General features: G+C 47.3%; 1 protein-coding gene across 1 annotated transcript in view; it reads left to right on the forward strand.

Moving 5' to 3' along the window:
• The first annotated feature begins 5,155 nt into the window (after positions 1-5,155).
• LOC126547951 (mitochondrial sodium/calcium exchanger protein-like) overlaps positions 5,156-19,978 on the forward strand; it is a 150,363-nt gene continuing 135,540 nt past the window's right edge. The window contains exon 1 of the mRNA XM_050196018.3: positions 5,156-7,343. Coding sequence (XP_050051975.1) covers positions 7,308-7,343 — 36 coding nt within the window. The 5' untranslated portion in view covers positions 5,156-7,307. The remainder of the gene's footprint in view (positions 7,344-19,978) is intronic.

Raw genomic sequence — 19,978 nt, forward strand, 5'->3', positions numbered from 1 at the left:
CTGTTCCCATCGCATGCGACTACTCGGCCATTTTAAACCACTACAGAGGACTTAGGCGAACCTATTACCAACCCCACCGAACACTAAATAAAGAAGAATCGGTCAGTCGAAGGCAAATACAAACTGGCACGTATCCCAATTTGCACATCCTCAATAAAATACATCCTACGGCATACCCTCCTCGCTGCCCATGGTGCTCAGCTAAAGCCACCCTACAGCATATCACGTGGTCATGTCAGGCAATCACTGCCGTACCCTCCATACAACACCCTACAGCGGAGCGATGGGAGGCGCAGCCGGCCAGCGAGAGCCTGGAAGATCAGCTGAGTATGATTGACCGGGCCCGCAGAGCAGCAGCCGCAAGCGGAGCCCGGGACTGAGGGCACCACCCATTGGAAGCCAGGTACCTCCGACCACGCGGAGCCTCTCCGCAGCAATTTCACTGCAAATAAGTTTTCACCACCACCACCACCTCGCAGGCGGCAATCCGCGGCTTCGCGCGCGGCCGCGTCTCGCGGGAAGCGGCCCGCATACTCCAAATTTGTGACGACGGCGACTCGTCATCGTCCTCGCAAGCCCCAATTTCTACGGTCTCCTCCTCCGGACCCCGGCCCACACCGATGTCCCGCTCGCGGGCAACGAGGCGGCCCACGCCACGGCTCGAGGTCTCGCACGCCGAGCCGCCGCAGATTATGTGGCCGCCGCCTCCGCCCCCGAGAGCGGGGCATCGGATCTGCCGGATCGGGACACTACGACAGAAATGCAGCAACAAGAATCACAATGGGCGTGGGGCGATCGCCTGACCACGTTCAGAGAGAGAGACTTCACCCAACACTACTGACTCGAGAGACGCACATTCCCGCCACCGCACGATAAATTAAACAGGAACGAGGCCGTAACCTTACGCTTGCTCCGAACGCACACCCTACAGCCCCGCCGTCTTACATCACTGCTACCCGGGTTTATGCCCAACCGATGCGTGTAAAGCGTGCGGACAGAAAGCAAAAACACTGCGGCACATGCTCTGGGGATGTGCCGGCACCAACGGTACTGAAACCACCTCCGTTCGCGACGCGTCGATAACCGCGGCCGTCACCAGTGTACAGGAAGCCTCGAGCTCGCATCTGCCCGACGCCGCCCCGGCTGCGGGGGCTGCCGGGGACCTTCACCGTCGGCGTCGCCACCGCTGGCAGGCGGCTCTCAAAAGTTTGGAGTTGGAAGACCAGCTCTGGGCCGTCCGGCAAGCCGAAGATGCCGTCCGTCTCCTTAATAAAGTTTCTTCTTCTGAAGTCTTTCAGTACGTTCTTATCCTTGCACGTATCAAAAATAGTCGTTTGCTCGTTCCGTGCGACAATCGGTATAGTACTTGACTGATGTACACCCAGTTCCGGATTCGCGCTATCGGCTAGTCGCTCACAGCGCTTCCGGGCGACGAGCGACGAATCCTAGATTTTGAGAACCGAACGATCGAGCGACAAGAACGAGCGATCTGTTCGCGCGACGGTCCGTTTCGTCGCTCGAAGCCGTCGCTCGTCGCCGTCGCGCACTAAATCGCCATCATGGGGTTCGGGCTTTACATAGCGACGCCTGCAAATCCGGCGGCATTGATATCTTCAGGTAGCATGCGTGGGTTTATTAACCAGTTGCCTTCATTCAAAGACATCACTTACGCCTGCCGCCTAGCTGTGACAAAAAAAAAAGAAGGATGTTCTACATCCGCCGTCGAGGCCGTGAGGTGTGGCGCTGACTAACACTTCCACGTTTAGTTCTAGAGATTAGCATAAACACCCCAGAAAGTGGATGGGAAAACGGGGCCGCGGTAGCTCACTTGCTAAGTGCATCGCACGCGTAATACGAAGACGTGGGTTCGTGCCCCACCTGCGGCCAGTTGTTTTTTTCATCCCAATCATTTTAATTCACTTATCATTTCCTTTCATTCAAATAATGAGTACATATAATTTACCCTATGCTGTCCTCGATGTCTTTGTTTGTTGGCTTTTTATGATGTGACTAATAAAAATCGGGCTCTCGGTTGCCTTTCTTTCTTTCAAAGTAAATTGCATCAGAAAGATGCGTAAAGTACGACTTACACACACGCTGCAGACACGGTAACTGCGGATTGTAATACGAACATGCGAGAAAAAAAAATTCTGTTGCGCACAAACTCAAACACAAAACACTAATCCGGCTGCCGTTTCGGGTCTGTCTGAGTGGCGGCGGCTAGTGGCGGTGGTATTGCTTTTAATTTTTTGGGTGGGGGGGGGGGGGGGGAATGAGCAGCCCACGAAAAATCCCGACCAACTAGAGGCGAACAGCTTCGCTGTAAAGGAAAATTCAAAGGAACTGTCACTGTGCAAAATGCCAACTTTCAACAGAGCATAGTTTCGAAGCAGTAAATGTAGTGACCATTTTTATTGTGAAATAAAAAAAATAAAGCTATCATAAATGAATGATGCGTAGGAAGTGCATAAACCACCAAGCTCGTAGCAAGGTAAACTTATTTCCCGCACGAAATTTTAAACATTAGGAGTAAATCAAATTGTTAATGCGATAGCATTAAAGGTGGACCTTAGAGGTATCCAACAGAAAGTACTGGCCGATCCCGGAGGCAATGCAGTTTAAGGTAGCGTCTCAAAGTGCTAGCTGCCACGAGGGAAGAATGCGAGAAACTGGCACGTGACACACGCACCAGGAAAGAGAGAGAGAGAGAGAATAACTTTATTGAATTGGGGAAATGGGGATAGGGGATTAGGAGCTTGATGGGTGGTGCCCCAAGTCCAGGGCTCCACTGGCTTCTGCCGCTAGCCGAACGTGACCAAGAAGAGCCTTCTGCACCTTCGGGTCTGAGCTGGCGAGTTGTGCCTCCCATTGGTCCAGTGTGTTGGTTAGATTATACCTAACTAAGTAGGCATTTAAAGCCACTTTGGCACGAGAGAAGCATGACTGCGATCGTGGCCTAATGGTTAGAGCGTTGGGCGTGCTGTGCCGAAAGTCCATCCCACCATCGTTCACGAGTTTCTTTATGGAACTGCAGGTGGGCTTCACCCGTCTCGGAGTTGCCTAACAGAAAACTAGACGCGCGTGGAACGTACGTGAACGCGTCGCAGTGTGCTCGATATTGCAAGGTTGTAACAGATGCGAGGTTCAGAAACGTCACTTTGATATATGGGAGTGAGCAAGGTAGCCCACGCGCGTGCCTGCTGAGAGGCTACAGTCATTACAATCTTAAGTATGCTGTCGCAATACTCGGAGAGCTATCGCGTACTTATATCGTCCTCCAAAATGCTAAGGGCCCAATCATCATCGGCTCAGAAGCACTGCGAGCACCGCAGGAACATACGAAGATGAGATGAGTGCCCTTCGGAGAGCTTTGGGACACTTAGACGACAGGGCTTTCAAAAAAGGAGAAGATCTTGGGACCGTGGCCTCGTGCGTCTGCAATGTGCAAAGCCATAAAGGCACATATTGAAATGCACCAGCCTGTATGATCGTCTGTGACTGACTCAGCGATGAAGGCTTGTGTGTAACAGTTCAAACTGTGAACTTCTTTCTTCTTTCTCCTTCCTCAATACAGTTTCCCTTTCCCCAGTGCAGGGTAGCTTACCGGGCTCAGCCTGGTCAACTTCTCTGCCTTTCCCTTATGTCCTCTCTCTCTCTCTCTCTCTGGGACAGTGGTAGCACGCGTGCTTTATGCCCAAGTTCACAGTTACGGAGATTACACGTTATCGCGCCTCGTTGGAAAATGACGAAAACCGCACGCCTGCTGGCATTCTATATAGATGTGCACTCCAGTTGAGAACGCTGAAAAGACGGTAGGGGCGTGCGTGTTGTTTATGAGCCCTCTGAGAAAGGCCGATTGGCAAGGAACGACCGTCCGTTGATGGAATGCGCATGATGGTCGTCTCTCTCTCTCTCCAAAGTGACAGTGTGTGTATGTGTGTGTGTGTGCGAGATAGAGAGAGAGAGAGAGAGAGAGAGAGAGAGAGGAGGCGGGGAACGCGCCATTCAACGCGCTCGAGCCGCGAGCGACTCAGCTGCGGGGAAAAACACCGCTGCTCAAACACTGCGCGCGCAGCAATCGCCTTCCCTCTCGAGTGGCAGAGTTGCCCATTTCGAGCACGCGATTGCAGACGCTCGCGAACTTTGCGCGAACTGCATATTCACTATAGTACACACGCAGAGTGCGAGCTTGCCACAACGAGATAAGCGCGATTTCTTTCGCCGTCTGGTGAAGGAGCTTGTCGCCTTTATTTCTTTCTTTGGCCACCTCAGTCAGACAGGTGAGAAGAGAGATGGGCGAAAAAGTCCCGCGGCGCCTACGTGTTTAATGCGTGATGAAAGCAGTGTGCGTGTCTGCGCGACGCGCGAAGCGAAAGATTCAGGGAGCGGCAGGAAGCGCTTCCGCAGAACGCCGGCTACACATTTCCGGCATCCTATCCGCTTACAAGCAGGCCGTCTTGATAAGCGCTGGTATATATATTTTTTTTCAATGCGTAGGAATTCCTATGCATACCCAACGAGGAAACGAGTCCGTCCGTCTGTCCGTCCGTCACGTAATACGATCGCTTTCAATATAGGGCCCGCAGGAGCGAGCGAATTGACCTTCCTGCTGCCTCTCGATTCATCGAGAACTGGGCGACGAGAACACGGCGCACACGAAGCTATCAGCACTCGGCGCTCTCTGTCCCCATCGCAGGTCGCTTCGGGGCCAGCGATGGGGACAGAGTGCGCCGGGGACAGCGATGGAGACGATAGCGTTCGCGGCCAGCGTTTCGCGGTAAACATTACAGTTACGTACACTCCAGTTGCCGGGAAGCGTGAGAAGCAGTCAGCGATCTTTCAATGCTATGGCGTTCCACTCTTATAGGCGCAGCTTAAGCGTCCCCCAAATTTTTTGTCCCAACATCCTGTACTCATGGAAATTTCGTACACACCATCATCGCAAACACGCGAGGTTACATGTGTTCGTTTGCAAGGACTCTTCGTCCACGCCAGGTTTCACAATGACATCCGTTCCTGTTGACCAGCTTTCCTCGCGGAGTTCGGCAGGACTGGATTGCGGGAACACGGTGATATGAAATAAGGAAGTGACAAGAGAAAAAAGGAATATCGCAATTGAGAAACAAATCGTTCGGTCAGGAACGCAACAGCTGTGCCGCCGCTACGTAGACAGCGCTTAAAGTACAGGATAGTCATTTCGTTGTAACGGGGGCAATCACTCCGCGACAGCGGACAAATAACCTGCTCGCCGTTGCTTCACCGGACGTTATAAAGCTCAGGTATATATGTTATACAACTTAGCGGAGCACCCAGAAACACATACAAATACACAAATGGGATCAGCATTATGAAGACGAGTAGAGATAGCGCAAAGCCCTGTAAACTTGGTTGACTCATTATATTTGTCTGATTGCATCGCACATCCTCGAGATTGCCCGCGCTCAGTGCGTGAGCTGGTGAAGAAAATAAAAAAAAAAGGAACAAGAGAAAGAAAGAACGAAATAAAGGAAGAAAGACAACAAACATGGGTGCGCGGTGAGCTGGCGGCGAGCTGGAACGTAGCGTGGGCGGAGAGGAAGCAGAAGGCGCAGACGGAGTAACAGAAGACAAACAGAAGGCAGTGGAAACGCACGTTGCGCCATCTGCCGCAATTCGCGGGCACTCTGAGAACGGCGCGCGGCGCGCTTCGCGCGCCTGCGTGCGTAGCTCTGCTGCATTTCGTCTCAACCCTGCCACATGTTCGAAGCGGGCGCGAGCGGGCGAAAAGCAGAAGCATCGCAATGGCATGTGCTCTCCGGGATGCGTTCTCCGTTCGCCGTTCGAAGCAGCAGCAGCAGCAGGTGCGTCGGCGCCGGTGAATATCCGAAACAAGGATCGCGTCTCTCGACTCGACAAAAGGGGAGGCAGCGATGCGTAACGCGCTCAGTTCGAGCTTCTAGCATCTTCTAGGGTCACGTATTGTCTCGTTTCATACGTTTCGTGATTCCGCGCGGTCGCTACTGGGCGTCTCTCACTCCGTCTCCTTATTGTATCGGTTCCTTATCGCACTCCTTTCCGTTCTTCCCTTGCCTAACCGCGTTTTCGCGTATTTTGCTGTTTCCGCGGTAGATATATAGAGTGTTTTGCTTTTCTTTCTGCAGCCTCGCCAGTACTTAACATCGTGCTGCTTACTCGGCTCATCCTCATTTCACCTTTTATTGGAACTCGTTTCCTCCTTGCCTTATCGCTTAATACTGCTCTGCGCGCTACTGCCTACTGTAGCGATACTTATGGTCGCAATTCGTCTGTTCTCTGTAGCCAGTCCGTCTTGTATAGTATCGCGCAATCGCCACTGCGAGGCTTCTGTCACTCATTTTCTTCCCTCTATCGGTTTCTTATCGCAATCATCTTCCTCTGCTTCATCATCATATCATATCACTGCCACGTGCGTTTGCGTTTGTAAAATACCCTGCCTTCGTCTCGTGGCGTCGCGACAGTAACATTTTTTTAATCTTCCGTTTCTGTCTGTAACTCTCTCGGGCTTATCACACGTATTCAGATTTCGGACAGCAGTCGACGATAACGGTGATGGGGATTTTTCTGCTTCGAGTGCTGATAGAGTGGGGCCAGTAGAAGTGGTGTGTTCTACGCGCTCTTTCGCTCAACTTTTATGTGCCTTTCTGTTCTTTCTGGCGTCGCTTTTATCTGCGCGTTCTTTCCAGACTCGAGCGGTGTATACGCGGGGGCCGGCGTTAATCAGCAGTGGCGTCGTTTCAGCTCTCCTACGGCGATAACGACAGGTCGACAAAGCATTTAGCCCGGTATTCATACAGCAGACGAACATTTTTTGACGCTCGCGTGACGTACTCGGAACTCCATCGGAGCTCTCGAAGCGCTCTCCGCGTTCAGGGCCTTGCGGTGGCGAACGAGACCTAGTTTGACGCCGGTTGTCGAGACGTATTAGGGACGTTTGCGAACGACTTGTGTTTGGCGTGCCCGCATTGACGTGTCGGAACGTTTAAGCGACGTTTCGTGATATTGAACCTTGGATGTTGTTGGTGGTGAGCGCTTCTGGCCAAAACGCCGCGTTGCATTTTCTTGCCGGCATTGTGTACACACCTGCAGTGCGCGCCAGATGAGTGTGCACTTGTGCATGTTCAGTGCATCGTTTTGTTCGGTGTCGCGTTTCTTGTGCGAAAGCGTTATCGTGGTGATGGAGACTGTTGCTGTCTGACGGGGAGGAAAAACACGTCGCCGAAGAAAAAGCCTGGTTGTCACAGAGTGGTGTTGAAGATCTCCACCGGTTCCTCCCGTAAAACTGGGCAACGATGTCGCTCATTCATCAGTTCGACGTTCACGAAGAGGTAAGTGGATCAACGTTTCACAATTGACATTCGTTTTAATTGAGACATTTCACTAAAGCTCCCTGTGCAAAACTTGTAAAATATTGTGTGGTGTTTGAACATTGCGAAGCGATTTGTTTTATTTATTTATTCGTTTTATTTCGTGAGCGGGAATATCCATTGACACCAGTGGCTGAGTGCTTATTTATGAAATTTGATAAGGTGACCAGGCTTGTTTTGTTCAATTTTGAACAGCTTTAATTGAAGTAACGCTGCCGTATTGCTGCAACCCAATAAGTTTGACTGTCTGATCGCATATATCTAGCGTTTCTTTATTTTTTCTTTCCTATTTCCGGACCGAAACTATTCTGGAAGCTGTTTATTACAGTTGTGAGATTCTGCCATTTACCATCCAAGGCGTTCCTTTTTTTTAGCTGCACCAAATCTTTATAAATTGTCTGTGGCGACAGCACAATTCTAATCCTTGACCTAAATTACTCGATCACGCGTCCATTACTTCTAGGAGAAATCAAAATGCTTAATTTATTCATTAACACGATTACATTAATTAGCTTCTCAATTATTAACATTACGCCCACTGTTTCAATCTACGAATTGCAGCGGGTGACTTCGCAAGGCGTATTCACTTGGAACGAATTCTCAGGACTGCGCAAGTTTCGAGATATTAATTTTTAAGGTGTCCGACGAGATGCGTTGGCATTCCAGTTGCATTTAAAAAAAAAACACTGTCTTTATTCATTGACGTAAGAAAGTAACTATGCATTTTCTCGGACACCTTAAAATTAATAAGGAAGTAATATCTCGAAACTGGTGCAATCCTGAGAATTCGTTCCAAGTGAATACGCCTCGCGAACCCACTGGCTACAATTCATAGATTGAAATAGTGGCCGTGATGTTCACATGTAAAACGTTAATTTACGGAATTATGTTAATTATATAATTAAGCAGCTTGACTTCTCGTAGAAGTAATGGCCGCCTCATCGAGTAATTTCGATCAAGGATCAGAATTGTGCAATCTGCCACAGGCAATTTAAAAACAAAAATTCGTGCAGCTAAAAAAAAAAAAAAAGAAGAAGAGACGCCCTGTACAGTAACCTGAATATTGAAACAATTTTCCTCTTCGCGAAGTATCCCGAGACGACCGATGTAGGAGGACAGTTCAGTTTTACTATACTGCGCTCTCTTGTTTACTATACTGCGGCGTGAACGCGGCAGAATCAATGTGTAGTCAGCGATGGCTGAGGCAAGGTCATTCTGTTATCTTGGTCGGCTGTTCTATAGGAGTCGAACGTCGTTTGAAGTATGAGCGCGTGATAGAGATATAGATGCTCTTCAACTACTGTAGCTTGGCACAACAGGCGGACAGCGATGAGAGAGGTTCGCGCCAAACGACATGACCTGTATATATGATTGACTACTATATATATATATATATATAGGTAGCTAGACAGATCAAATCAGGAGGTGAGCGGTCAGACAGGTCAGTGACGTGTGGCACAATATAATATTGACTGATTGACTAAGTGATGGAGTAAATAGTTAATCGGTTTATTGGTTAATTGACTGACGAATCGATCGATAGGATCTGACGCCCGAAAGCACCACCTCGGCTGTGATCGAGACTCTTCGCCATGGAGCGCTCCGGATGAATTAGGATCAGCCCAGCCACTGATGCTAAATCTACCCAGTCTAGCGTCTTTCGAATTCGATTTTCATCAGGGTGCAACCGCGGTGGGGCTGGGGGGTCGAACTCGCTACCTCGGCTTTCTGCATCGGGTTCGCTATACCCACCACCGAGGTCGAAGCGGGGGGCGACGTTGGCTGGGGAGGGGGGGAAGGGAGGAGCAAATGAAACTGTTATTGTCACGATGTGCGTGAAAACACACGCGTGAACACCACACAAGAGAGGAGCGGGCTAACTATTAGAGAGTTACAACTCGGCGAGCCAGTGGGCCAGCCGGCCCAGAGGGCCAGCGTATAGACGCCAATGCGCATGCGCGGTACAACATGCGCGGTGACGTCTGCGCTGGGCCCGTTGGCTCGCTGAGCCATAACTCTCTCTATTGTCTCCCGAGAGGGACACCACCACTCTTGTCCGCTCGAAAGAGGAGGCAAGAAAAAAGGGAAGGGGGAAAGGGAAGGGGGGCACAGCATAGCACGTGACCCACAGTCGGAGTGCATGAACACAGATAAAACGCGAGAGCCGGCCGAGTCCCGCACAGTTGAGAATAGTTCTGTAGTACAGCTGTTGCGGACCTATAGATCGTGTCGGCTTGAAGCTCGCCCCTTTCGGGAAATGAGGCGACGATCGTGAAAGTCTGTAAGCTGCTGAAACTTGCTCAGCTGCGACGCAAATTCGAGGACAATGGCTGCTGGAAGGGAGACATTGTACAAGCGCGAACGTTGAACTGAGCGACGACTCGTTGAAATTTCCACACACCGGGTATAATGTATACGCTATACACTATTGAAATCGCCGAGGTACGTGGCTCATAGGCTGTAGCGTTGGGCTCTGCTGAGCACGGGGCTTGAGTCCCTCGGCGCGGCGGCCCCATTTCCGTGGAGCCAAAAAGAAAACGGGAACACACGCACACACAGAGACAAAGAGAAATAAGGCTCGCGCGTACTTATTATTTAAGTACTTACTGTACTTACAAAAGCAGAAAGTTACCAATCAAGAAAGGGGTCAGGCAAGGACACACAATCCCTCCAATGCTATTCACTTCATGCTCAGAAGTATTCAAGCTATTAGACTGCGAAGGATTGGGAGTGAGGATCAACGGCGAATGTCTCGGCAACCTTCGGTTTGCCAATGACACTGTCCTGTTCAGAAACACTGGGGGCGAGTTACAGCAAATGATTGAGGACCTTATCCGAGAAAGCGTAAGAGTGGAGTTGAAGATTAATATGTATCAGACAAATATTATGTTCAACTGGTTGACGAGGCAACAAGAATTCAGGATAGCCAGTCAGCCTGTAGAGTCTGTGAAGAAATACGCTTATTTAGGTCGACAGGGGATCCTGATCACGAGAAGGAGGTTTGCAGAAGAACCAAAATGGGTAGCAGTGCATACGGCAGCCATTACTTAACCCTGACTGGTGCCCTACCTCTGTCGTTGAAAATAAAATTGTACAACCATTGCATTCTACCCGTGTTAACATATGGGGCAGAAACTTGGAGGTTAACAAAGAAGCTCGAGTATAAATTAAGGACCGCGCAAAGAGCGGTGGAACGAAGAATGCTAGGCGTAACGTTAAGAGACAGAAAGAGAGTGGTGGTGGATCAGAGAGCCAACGGGTACAGCCGATATTCTGATTGAAATTAAGAAAAAAAATTGAGCTGCACAGGCCATGTAATGCGTACGATCGATAACCGGTGGACCATTACAGTTAGCGAATGGATGCCAAGGGAAGGGAAGCGCAGTCGAGGACAGCAGAAAACTGTACGTGGGATGATGAGGAGGAGGAGGAGGAACGAACGTTTATTGTGAGAAACAGCGAGAAAGTGTTCTTTCTTCGCCCTAGGTGGGCGGCTCTCTTAGTCCAGATAGCCGTTGGCTAATGCCGCAGCCCGGGCCCGGTCCACCAGACTTCGCCGATCTTCCAGGCTCTGTGCCTTTAACATTGCCTCCCACGTTTCTTCGATCGCTTGTAGCGGTTCTGAGGCATCATCTTGATTTTTGTTTTCGCGGTGTGGGCACACCAACACCACTGCATGACGAAGGCCTCTCCCTGCGATCTCCAATTACCCCTGTCTTGCGCTAGCTGATACGAAATTGCGCCTTCAAATATCTTAATTTCATTTTGTGGGGTGATGAAATTGAGATATTTGAAGGCGCAATTTGGAACCAGCTAGCGCAAGACAGGGGCAATTGGAGATCGCAGGGAGAGGCCTTCGTCATGCAGTGGACGCAAAGACACCCTGATGATGATGCTGACCTATTATTTATAACCCTATCGGTTACAATTCATCCGAAGCTCTCTACCACGGTAACAATCAATCAATCAATCAATCAATCAATCAATCAATCAATCAATCAATCAATCAATCAATCAATCAATCAATCAATCAATCAATCAATCAATCAATCAATCAATCAATCAATCAATCAATCAATCAATCAATCAATCCAGAGGGTTCGCGAGTCGCCGGGGCTTTACGAGGCGCATGCAGCTAGTTATTTCGCATTCAAGTATAAGTTACCACCGCAGCGACGGCATTGCGACAGGAACTGTGGTCGTACGTGTCAAGTGTGGTCGTTCGTGTAGCTAGTCGTGAGACACAAAACCCATTAGCATAAGACAACCGGTATGCGCGCGGACGTTATGTCCGTAGACGTTTGCTTTGTTCAAACGTTTATACGCGCGGCTAAAGGGACACTCGCGGAAGTTCATCTTTGCACTTATTGGACTCGCATCCGCCTAGCCAACTTTCCTTGGAAAAATAACATCGTCAAGTGCATTCTTTTGCTTTGTTATTACGATTCCTTCTTAAGAGGAAGCTCTAGCTCGGGCCCAACTCCGATGCGGCCTATTCAAATACATGTAAAACGCAAAATCTTTTTTCTGAGATAACCCCTGGACCGATTTTAATGAAGTTTGTTGCGTTTGAGAGGAAAAGTTAAATTCTAGTGACTGTTGCAAGCGGAATTTCGATTTATGGGCTGAATTCTGTGAAAATGATTTTCAAAAATTCGCAAGTTTGAAAAATATAAAAGCACGAAGTTTACAAATTAATATCTCTGCATCAAGAACAGATATCGCGGTTCTGTAAATGGCATCCATTAGATCATTCAAAGCGGACAAATTCGGTATGTCAATTTATATTTTACGTGAATTTGTTACGTCGTGTACGAAGGTTCTGGAAAAGCTGTATTTACACATAAAAAATTTTTTTGACATTCATGTGTAACATATCAATTTTGTCCACTTCTGATGTACTATTATATACAACTGACAGAATTGTGATATCATTTTTAATTGCTGAGTTACAGAGTTGTAAACTTGATAGTTTGGTTCTTTGAAAATTTCCGAATTTCGCTAATTTTTAATAAAGAATTGACGACCTAAATCGCAAATTCGAAACCAGCAGTCGCTAGATTTTAAGTCCTTTTTTAAAATGCAATAAACCTCGTCAAATTCGATGCAGTGGTTGTCGAGAAAAATGAATTCTGATTTTACATGTATTTAGGTAGGAGCACCTGAACTAAAGTTTTCTAATTTCGCAGCACCCTGTAAAAAACAAAATGAGTGATACTGCGAAAAAAAAAAAAGCATTTTGTGCCTTATATTGGGCTGCGTATTTGACCGAAGCCGCTGAAGATTTATTCTATTTACGGGCATAATGAGTGCCATGTTTGGTTCCAACTTTGCTCAAACTAGACAATGCGACGGCTGGTACTTTTCTTTTTGCTGTCATGCTGCTGTCTTTTTCTTTTATTCTTTTCCTTTTCGTACTCGTCAAGTTTCGTACTCGTCAAGAAAGAGGAAATAAGTATATAAACAAAACAGAAGGAAAGAATAAAAGAAGAATTAAGTCTAATCAGTAAAATCAGTCTTCTGTAAATAATCAGTAATCTGTAAATACCGTATTTACTCGATTCTAAGCACCCCGTTTTTTACACGATCGCGATGCCCAAAGTGAGGGGGGGGGTGCTTATATACGAAAAATCTAGAATGACCCCCCCCCCCTTCTCCCTCTTTTCGCTGCGACATCACGACGAGGCGGGTGCGAGAAATAAAATTTTATTTTGCAAACATCCAAAAGAAAAATCGGTGCAGCCAGTGAACCCACCGCTTGTGTCGGATGCTCAGTTACGATCACTGCCACTCGAGTTCGTCGCACCGCTTGAACCGCCGCTCTCGGTGTCCCACAGCAGGCCGTCTTCCATTCCGTCGAAGTGGTTTGTGATCGAGCACTTATATGATTTGACCACAACGTCCACTTGGACCCGCTTCCAAGCATCCGAAGTCCACTTTGCGATGGTTGATGGGGACGCTTTCTGCAGATTTCGCCGTACAGCCGTACAGTCCGGTTGTACGGCGTACTCGCGCCGCGGACGCCGTGCCACCTCGGGACTCGGACTATCCGACGGCTCCGGCTCGATGACAGAGTGAGCAAGCGCGCTTGGTAGCCTTGGCTACGCGCTCTTCCTAAGAAATAGAGGGGTGCTTAGATTTGCATGCAAACTTTTTTCCAAAATTTTTCGCGATATTAGAGGGGTGTGCTTAAATCGGGGGGTGCTTAGAATCGCGAAAATACGTAATCAGTAATCTGTAAATAATCAGTAAACGCATAGAGTCTCTAAACGTAGCCTAAACGATCGACAGATGAAGCATGAATGACCGAATTCACTGAAAGGTACATCACTGAAAGGTACGTACGTACGTACGTACGTACCTTTCAGTGATGTCCTAAGCTTGTACGTGGCTTCCGATTCTCAGCATCGCGGTCATCAGCCTTATCTCGATTCCGGTGCGGAACAAGGAATTCTTCAAGATATCTCCAGTTGTTGCTCCGCCCTGCGTCAGCCATACACCATCCCATGTCAGCGGATTGTCTCATTTGATATCGCGACACATTCTCTGGCAGTCTCCAGAGCGTTGTCCGTCCTCCGCAATCGTAACATGTAGACCGCCTGTTATCTTCTCTACGCCCTAATCTCTTGGCTGGGTTGGCGCATGCTGGGCAATACTGTATGTCGGGATACAACGATATTGTTGCAATCGCCCCGGGTCTTCCCCAGAGTCGAATGCACGCCATTGTTTGACGCTGCAAGATCTACGGCGCTCCGTTACGACGAGTGCTCTGATAACGTTTAAATTCAAACTGCGCTGATCGAGGAATACAGCGTACGATACGCGGTGGTGAACAAAAAGAGAAAAAAAAGAACACACACACACACACACACACACACACACACACACACACACACACACACACACACACACACACACACACACACACTGGTTATGTTTTCTTTCTTTTTCTTTTTTTGCTTACATCATGTCTCGACAGTTTTTAACCTTCCGTCAGGATCGACGGGCCCGCATTGTGCTGCATGCGATTGCTCGGAGAAACGTTGGTGCGGCAGTTAATGCTGTAAAGACAGACGCGTTGAGTCCGACTATATTGACTCACTATAGACGTTTTTTTTAGAATAGCGTATACACGGGGCTTTATTATTTGTATTTGTTTTATTTACTTCAAACGGTGCCGATGAGGGACACCATATGAGGGGTAGGCGAACAAAATTTACCAGATGAGATTCATTACAGTTACCTTGAATTCGCTGGGGGCACTACGTACGTACGTATACGTAACCGTACGGTAAACGCAAGCGCTTTGCATGACGTTACAATGTGGCGTGACTTGATACCTCTTTTTTTTCTTCGTTTCTTTTTGAACTTTTAACTTGCGGGAACGTACGCAATACGCAACCGGGGTTGCGGCATCCGGTGCCCGTAGTCACGCCTGTCCCGAGAACATGACAAACCCGTTAACCTCATCGTATCATTTCTACGCCGATTGATTTTAGTGCGATGATTTTTTTTTTCCCGTTCCTATGTGTATTTTGGTCTCTTCTTGTGCAGAAGTCTGTATAGAGAATGATCAGCATCTCGGCTATCCCTTCGATTTGTGAGCGCAGTGGACTGGTTCTTTTTAAAGCGAACATCACTGTTTGGCTTTTGTCGCCATGTTTCGTGAACGGACTACTGTCTCGGCGCCGGAGTTGCGCAACGTGTTCGTCGCCGAACGCTCGACTGACCCCTTGACACGCACGTGCTCTCGCACGAGAGCTTATGTAACGTTCGGTGACTGGAAGAAAGCCCCCGAAATGATCCGCGCTTTGGCAGCGATGTGTTCCACTACCCCGGAAAATTTCCGCTCACGCCTGTTCCTATTTGGCACGACAAAAGTCCTTAATTAGCCAGGCCAGGCAGGTGGCAGAGGCCAGTGGGGCCCTGGAGGGGGGGGGGGGGGGAGGGCTCCGACCACTCTTCCTCAACATCTTTTCCTGTCAAAAATCTCTCTCTCTCTCTCTCTCTCTCTCTCTCTCTCTCTATATATATATATATATATATATATATATATATATATATATATATATATATATATATATATATATATATATATATAATTTCCGCTCTCATGCCTTTTTCACAATCAAGTTAGCCGATGAAAAATAAGTTTTTCTGGTCTCATAGTTTACTGCACGTAAATGTTCTTCATGTGTTCAGATGCAAGGGACATGCCCCGTGCGTCGAGCTCATGTATTTAGCTGTCTCGTTGCGCTCGGGAGTAAAATCTATTCGTTAAACATTGTAAGCTATGCAGCAAAGCTGGGGCCAGTTAGAGAATTCGATATATATATTTATAGGCTATTGTAACTAGCCTTGTTCCAGAGGGCTTAACCACTCGCTATATATATATATATTCTATGGCTGACGCGGAAGTTTTTTGTCAGCTTTCTGCTGTGGTCGGCGGCGTGTCGTGTTTCTGCCATTATACCACAAGCCCACTACCGCAAGCGCCGGGATTCAAAGTGGATGGAACAACTGGTCGTAACAACTAACAACTAACTAACAACAATAACGTAACAACTGGCCGCAGCTGAAACACCAAAGGTTTCAGCTGCGACCAGTTACGAGCTGGTGCCAGTTGCCACGGTGACGGGGTTTCGCGACCCTCAACAGCGTCTGCTTGGAGCTCGAATCAGATTGACCATCAGAGAAAGTCCGGCAGAGAAGACGAGATGATGTAAAAACAAATAACAGAAGTTTAATACACCGTTAAGGGTGAGCAGGGCGCTCCAAGGCAAAAAGTATAAAAACGTTCAAAGTGGGTGCTCCTGCACGCATGACCAGAGATCTGTCCGTGACGTCTCGCTGGCCTTCTTACGCGCCCTATACCATCCGGCCAACCTCATTCTCGCTTGCTTCTTGGTAGAGGGCCTTGTCAGCACACTGGTCAGCGCACACAGAGGAAGGCGGAGAAAAACCCACTCTTTGGCAATCCACACAGAGATATACGAAGAAAAACCACTCCTTGGCAGTCCACACAGAGGAATACGGAGAAAAACTACTCCTTGGCAATCCACACAGAGGAATGCATAGAAAAACCACTCCTTGGCAATACACACAGAGGAATGCGGAGAAAAACCACTCCTTGGCAATCCACAGAGAGGAATGCGGAGAAAAGCCACCCCTTGGCTATCCACACAGAGCAATACGGAGAAAAAGCACTCCTTGGCGATGCACACAGAGGAATGCGGAGAAAAGCCACTCCTTGGCAGTCCACACAGAGGAATACGGAGAAAAACCACCCCTTGGCAGTTCACACAGAGGAATGCGGAGAAAAACCACTCCTTGGCAATCCACACAGAGGAATGCGGAGAAAAACCACTTCTTGGCAATCCACACGGAGGAATGCATAGAAAAACCACTCCTTGGCAATCCACACAGTGGAATACGGAGAAAAGCACCATTGGAAATACACAGAGAAATACGAAGAAAAACAACTCCTTGGCAATCCAAACTGAGGAATGCGGAGAAAAAACACTCCTTGGCAATCCACACAGAGGAATACGGAGAAAAAGCACTATTAGAAATACACAGAGAAATACGAAGAAAAACAACTCCTTGGCAGTTCACACAGAGGAATGCGGAGAAAAACCACTCCTTGGCAATGCACACAGAGGAATGCGGAGAAAAACCACTTCTTGGCAATCCACACGGAGGAATGCATAGAAAAACCACTCCTTGGCAGTCCACACAGAGGAAAACGGAGAAAAAGCACTCCTTGGCAATCCACACAGAGGAATGCGGAGAAAAACCACTCCTTGGCAATCCACACAGAGGAATGCGGAGAAAAACCACTCATTGCTCTTTTCCTGATGCTCTGTTCCTGATGAAGGAACAGAGCTCTGTTCCTTCATCTGGCCGGCTGAGCTTGTTTCTTCCTTTATGTGTTGCGCTGTACCATGCAGTTTTAGAATGATTGGTTAATTGTTTGACTGGCTGATGAGGGTTAAAAAGACACTATTCAGAGAAACCATTAGTCAGTTTATACTGGTTGAGCATTTTAAAGCAATTCTTTACTGGCCTCTTAGTAGTGTGCACTACTTGGCAAAGTGCAGGTTCCCGTACGGTGCTCGATGGATGGATGGACGGACGTACGTACACCCGGCGACAAAAGTTTACGGACCACGGGGCGTTCAATTCCCGAGCAGCCTGTAGCAGCAGCCAGGAAAACTGTACGCGGCAATGTTGTTAGCATATTCTAGTCGGTGCCCAAAATGCAAATGCCAGACTACGTTGTGAGGATGCGGAGATATCCAGCTTTGTTCTCAGATCTCGTGCCCCGCACGATTTCGTCGCCGGATGTACATTGTGAGCATTCGCAGCTCGTCACCTTTACCGTTCCTTTCGCGTCTATTATCGGCCTTTAAGAACCACGCGGTTAGCGTCAACAAATCATTGGCCATGGAATATATACTTATTGCCCGAAAATCTATTATTTACGTTCCCAGCCTTTTGCGCCACGGATACTCCAGCCGCCTTCTATACTATTTTCGGGCGCCGATTCGTTAAGCTTTCCTTTACAATCCCTAAATCTCAGTGCCTCGGGTGTTGGGTTACTGCGCCCTAATTCACCTCTGGATGGATACTGCGACAGGCCAGCGAAACATTCCCTCTGGTTTCCGCACTATCTGTATACACGCCATACGCAATTATAGGCAGTCACGTGTATCACTCTCTAGCGCCACCTCGAGGTAAATCCGGTAAATTGTCTTTCATGCGGACGTCGCTGTTAAGTAATGAGAGAGAGAGAGAGAACACATGCGACAGCTGGAAGCGAACAGCTATAGTGACACATGATGCGTCGCACTTACACTAGCTTTACTTTGTTTTTTTTTTGTTCTACTTTACGGACCAGGTGTCGGCCTAATTAACGACCGTAATGAAGAACACGGTCGGTTCCCCCTCCGTAAAGCCCCCGCTGTTTCTATATCAGCCGCGTTGTCAGCTACAGTGGATACGGGGTTTTTGACGTCGCTCTCGTACGTTACCGCGACCTGTGACTCGGTATTAGTCTGGAGTTTTTTTGTCTTCTTTTTTTTGTGTGCCGATGCGCTTCAGTTCCGGCAGACGTCAAACAAACTTTGACCAGACTTCAGCCAGGCTTTCGCCCATAGGCTACGTACGCTTAGTTTCCTGGACAACGGCCTACAATACACGAGAAAAACAAGTTGTCGCATAAAAAGAAAAATGAAAAAAGAGAAGAAGTAGACGAGAAATCAAAGGAAAGAAACCGCTGTTCAATTAGCGCCACGGCCACCCGCTGTGCTTTCGTAAGAACTGGTGTAGATTTCCTTTCTGTCTTCTTTAGCATGGAGAAATCGCGTGGTTAACAAATGTTTATTTTATTCTGACTGGGTTTCTTGTGTAGTTCTTTCGCTCGTATCTATCTATCTATCTATCTATCTATCTATCTATCTATCTATCTATCTATCTATCTATCTATCTATCTATCTATCTATCTATCTATCTATCTATCTATCTATCTATCTATCTATCTATCTATCTATCTATCTATCTATCTATCTATCTATCTATCTATCTATCTATCTATCTATCTATCTATCTATCTATCTATCTATCTATCTATCTATCTATCTATCTATCTATCTATCTATCTATCTATCTATCTATCTATCTATCTATCTATCTATCTATCTATCTATCTATCTATCTATCTATCTATCTATCTATCTATCTATCTATCTATCTATCTATCTATCTATCTATCTATCTATCTATCTATCTATCTATCTATCTATCTATCTATCTATCTATCTATCTATCTATCTATCTATCTATCTATCTATCTATCTATCTATCTATCTATCTATCTATCTATCTATCTATCTATCTATCTATCTATCTATCTATCTATCTATCTATCTATCTATCTATCTATCTATCTATCTATCTATCTATCTATCTATCTATCTATCTATCTATCTATCTATCTATCTATCTATCTATCTATCTATCTATCTATCTATCTATCTATCTATCTATCTATCTATCTATCTATCTATCTATCTATCTATCTATCTATCTATCTATCTATCTATCTATCTATCTATCTATCTATCTATCTATCTATCTATCTATCTATCTATCTATCTATCTATCTATCTATCTATCTATCTATCTATCTATCTATCTATCTATCTATCTATCTATCTATCTATCTATCTATCTATCTATCTATCTATCTATCTATCTATCTATCTATCTATCTATCTATCTATCTATCTATCTATCTATCTATCTATCTATCTATCTATCTATCTATCTATCTATCTATCTATCTCATCAGAGCAGCTGGTACGAATTGGCCGCCTCGCGTGCGCCGATGAAATCTCGAACACGGGGCCAAGTTTTCTTTTCAGCGAGGACGTCGGCAGTTCTGTAAGCGCGTCGCAGCCGTTCCTCGGGGACGCTCTCTCCGAGAGACCGAAGACGACGGGGGTCTTCCACTTTTGCCATCACCGACGACCCACCCCGCGTCAACACATGGCCTCTTCTCGTGCGAGAGAGAAACTGAAACGAACGAGATCGCG

This window comes from Dermacentor andersoni, chromosome 3 (assembly GCF_023375885.2).
Source record: "Dermacentor andersoni chromosome 3, qqDerAnde1_hic_scaffold, whole genome shotgun sequence".
Lineage (NCBI taxonomy): Eukaryota > Metazoa > Arthropoda > Arachnida > Ixodida > Ixodidae > Dermacentor > Dermacentor andersoni.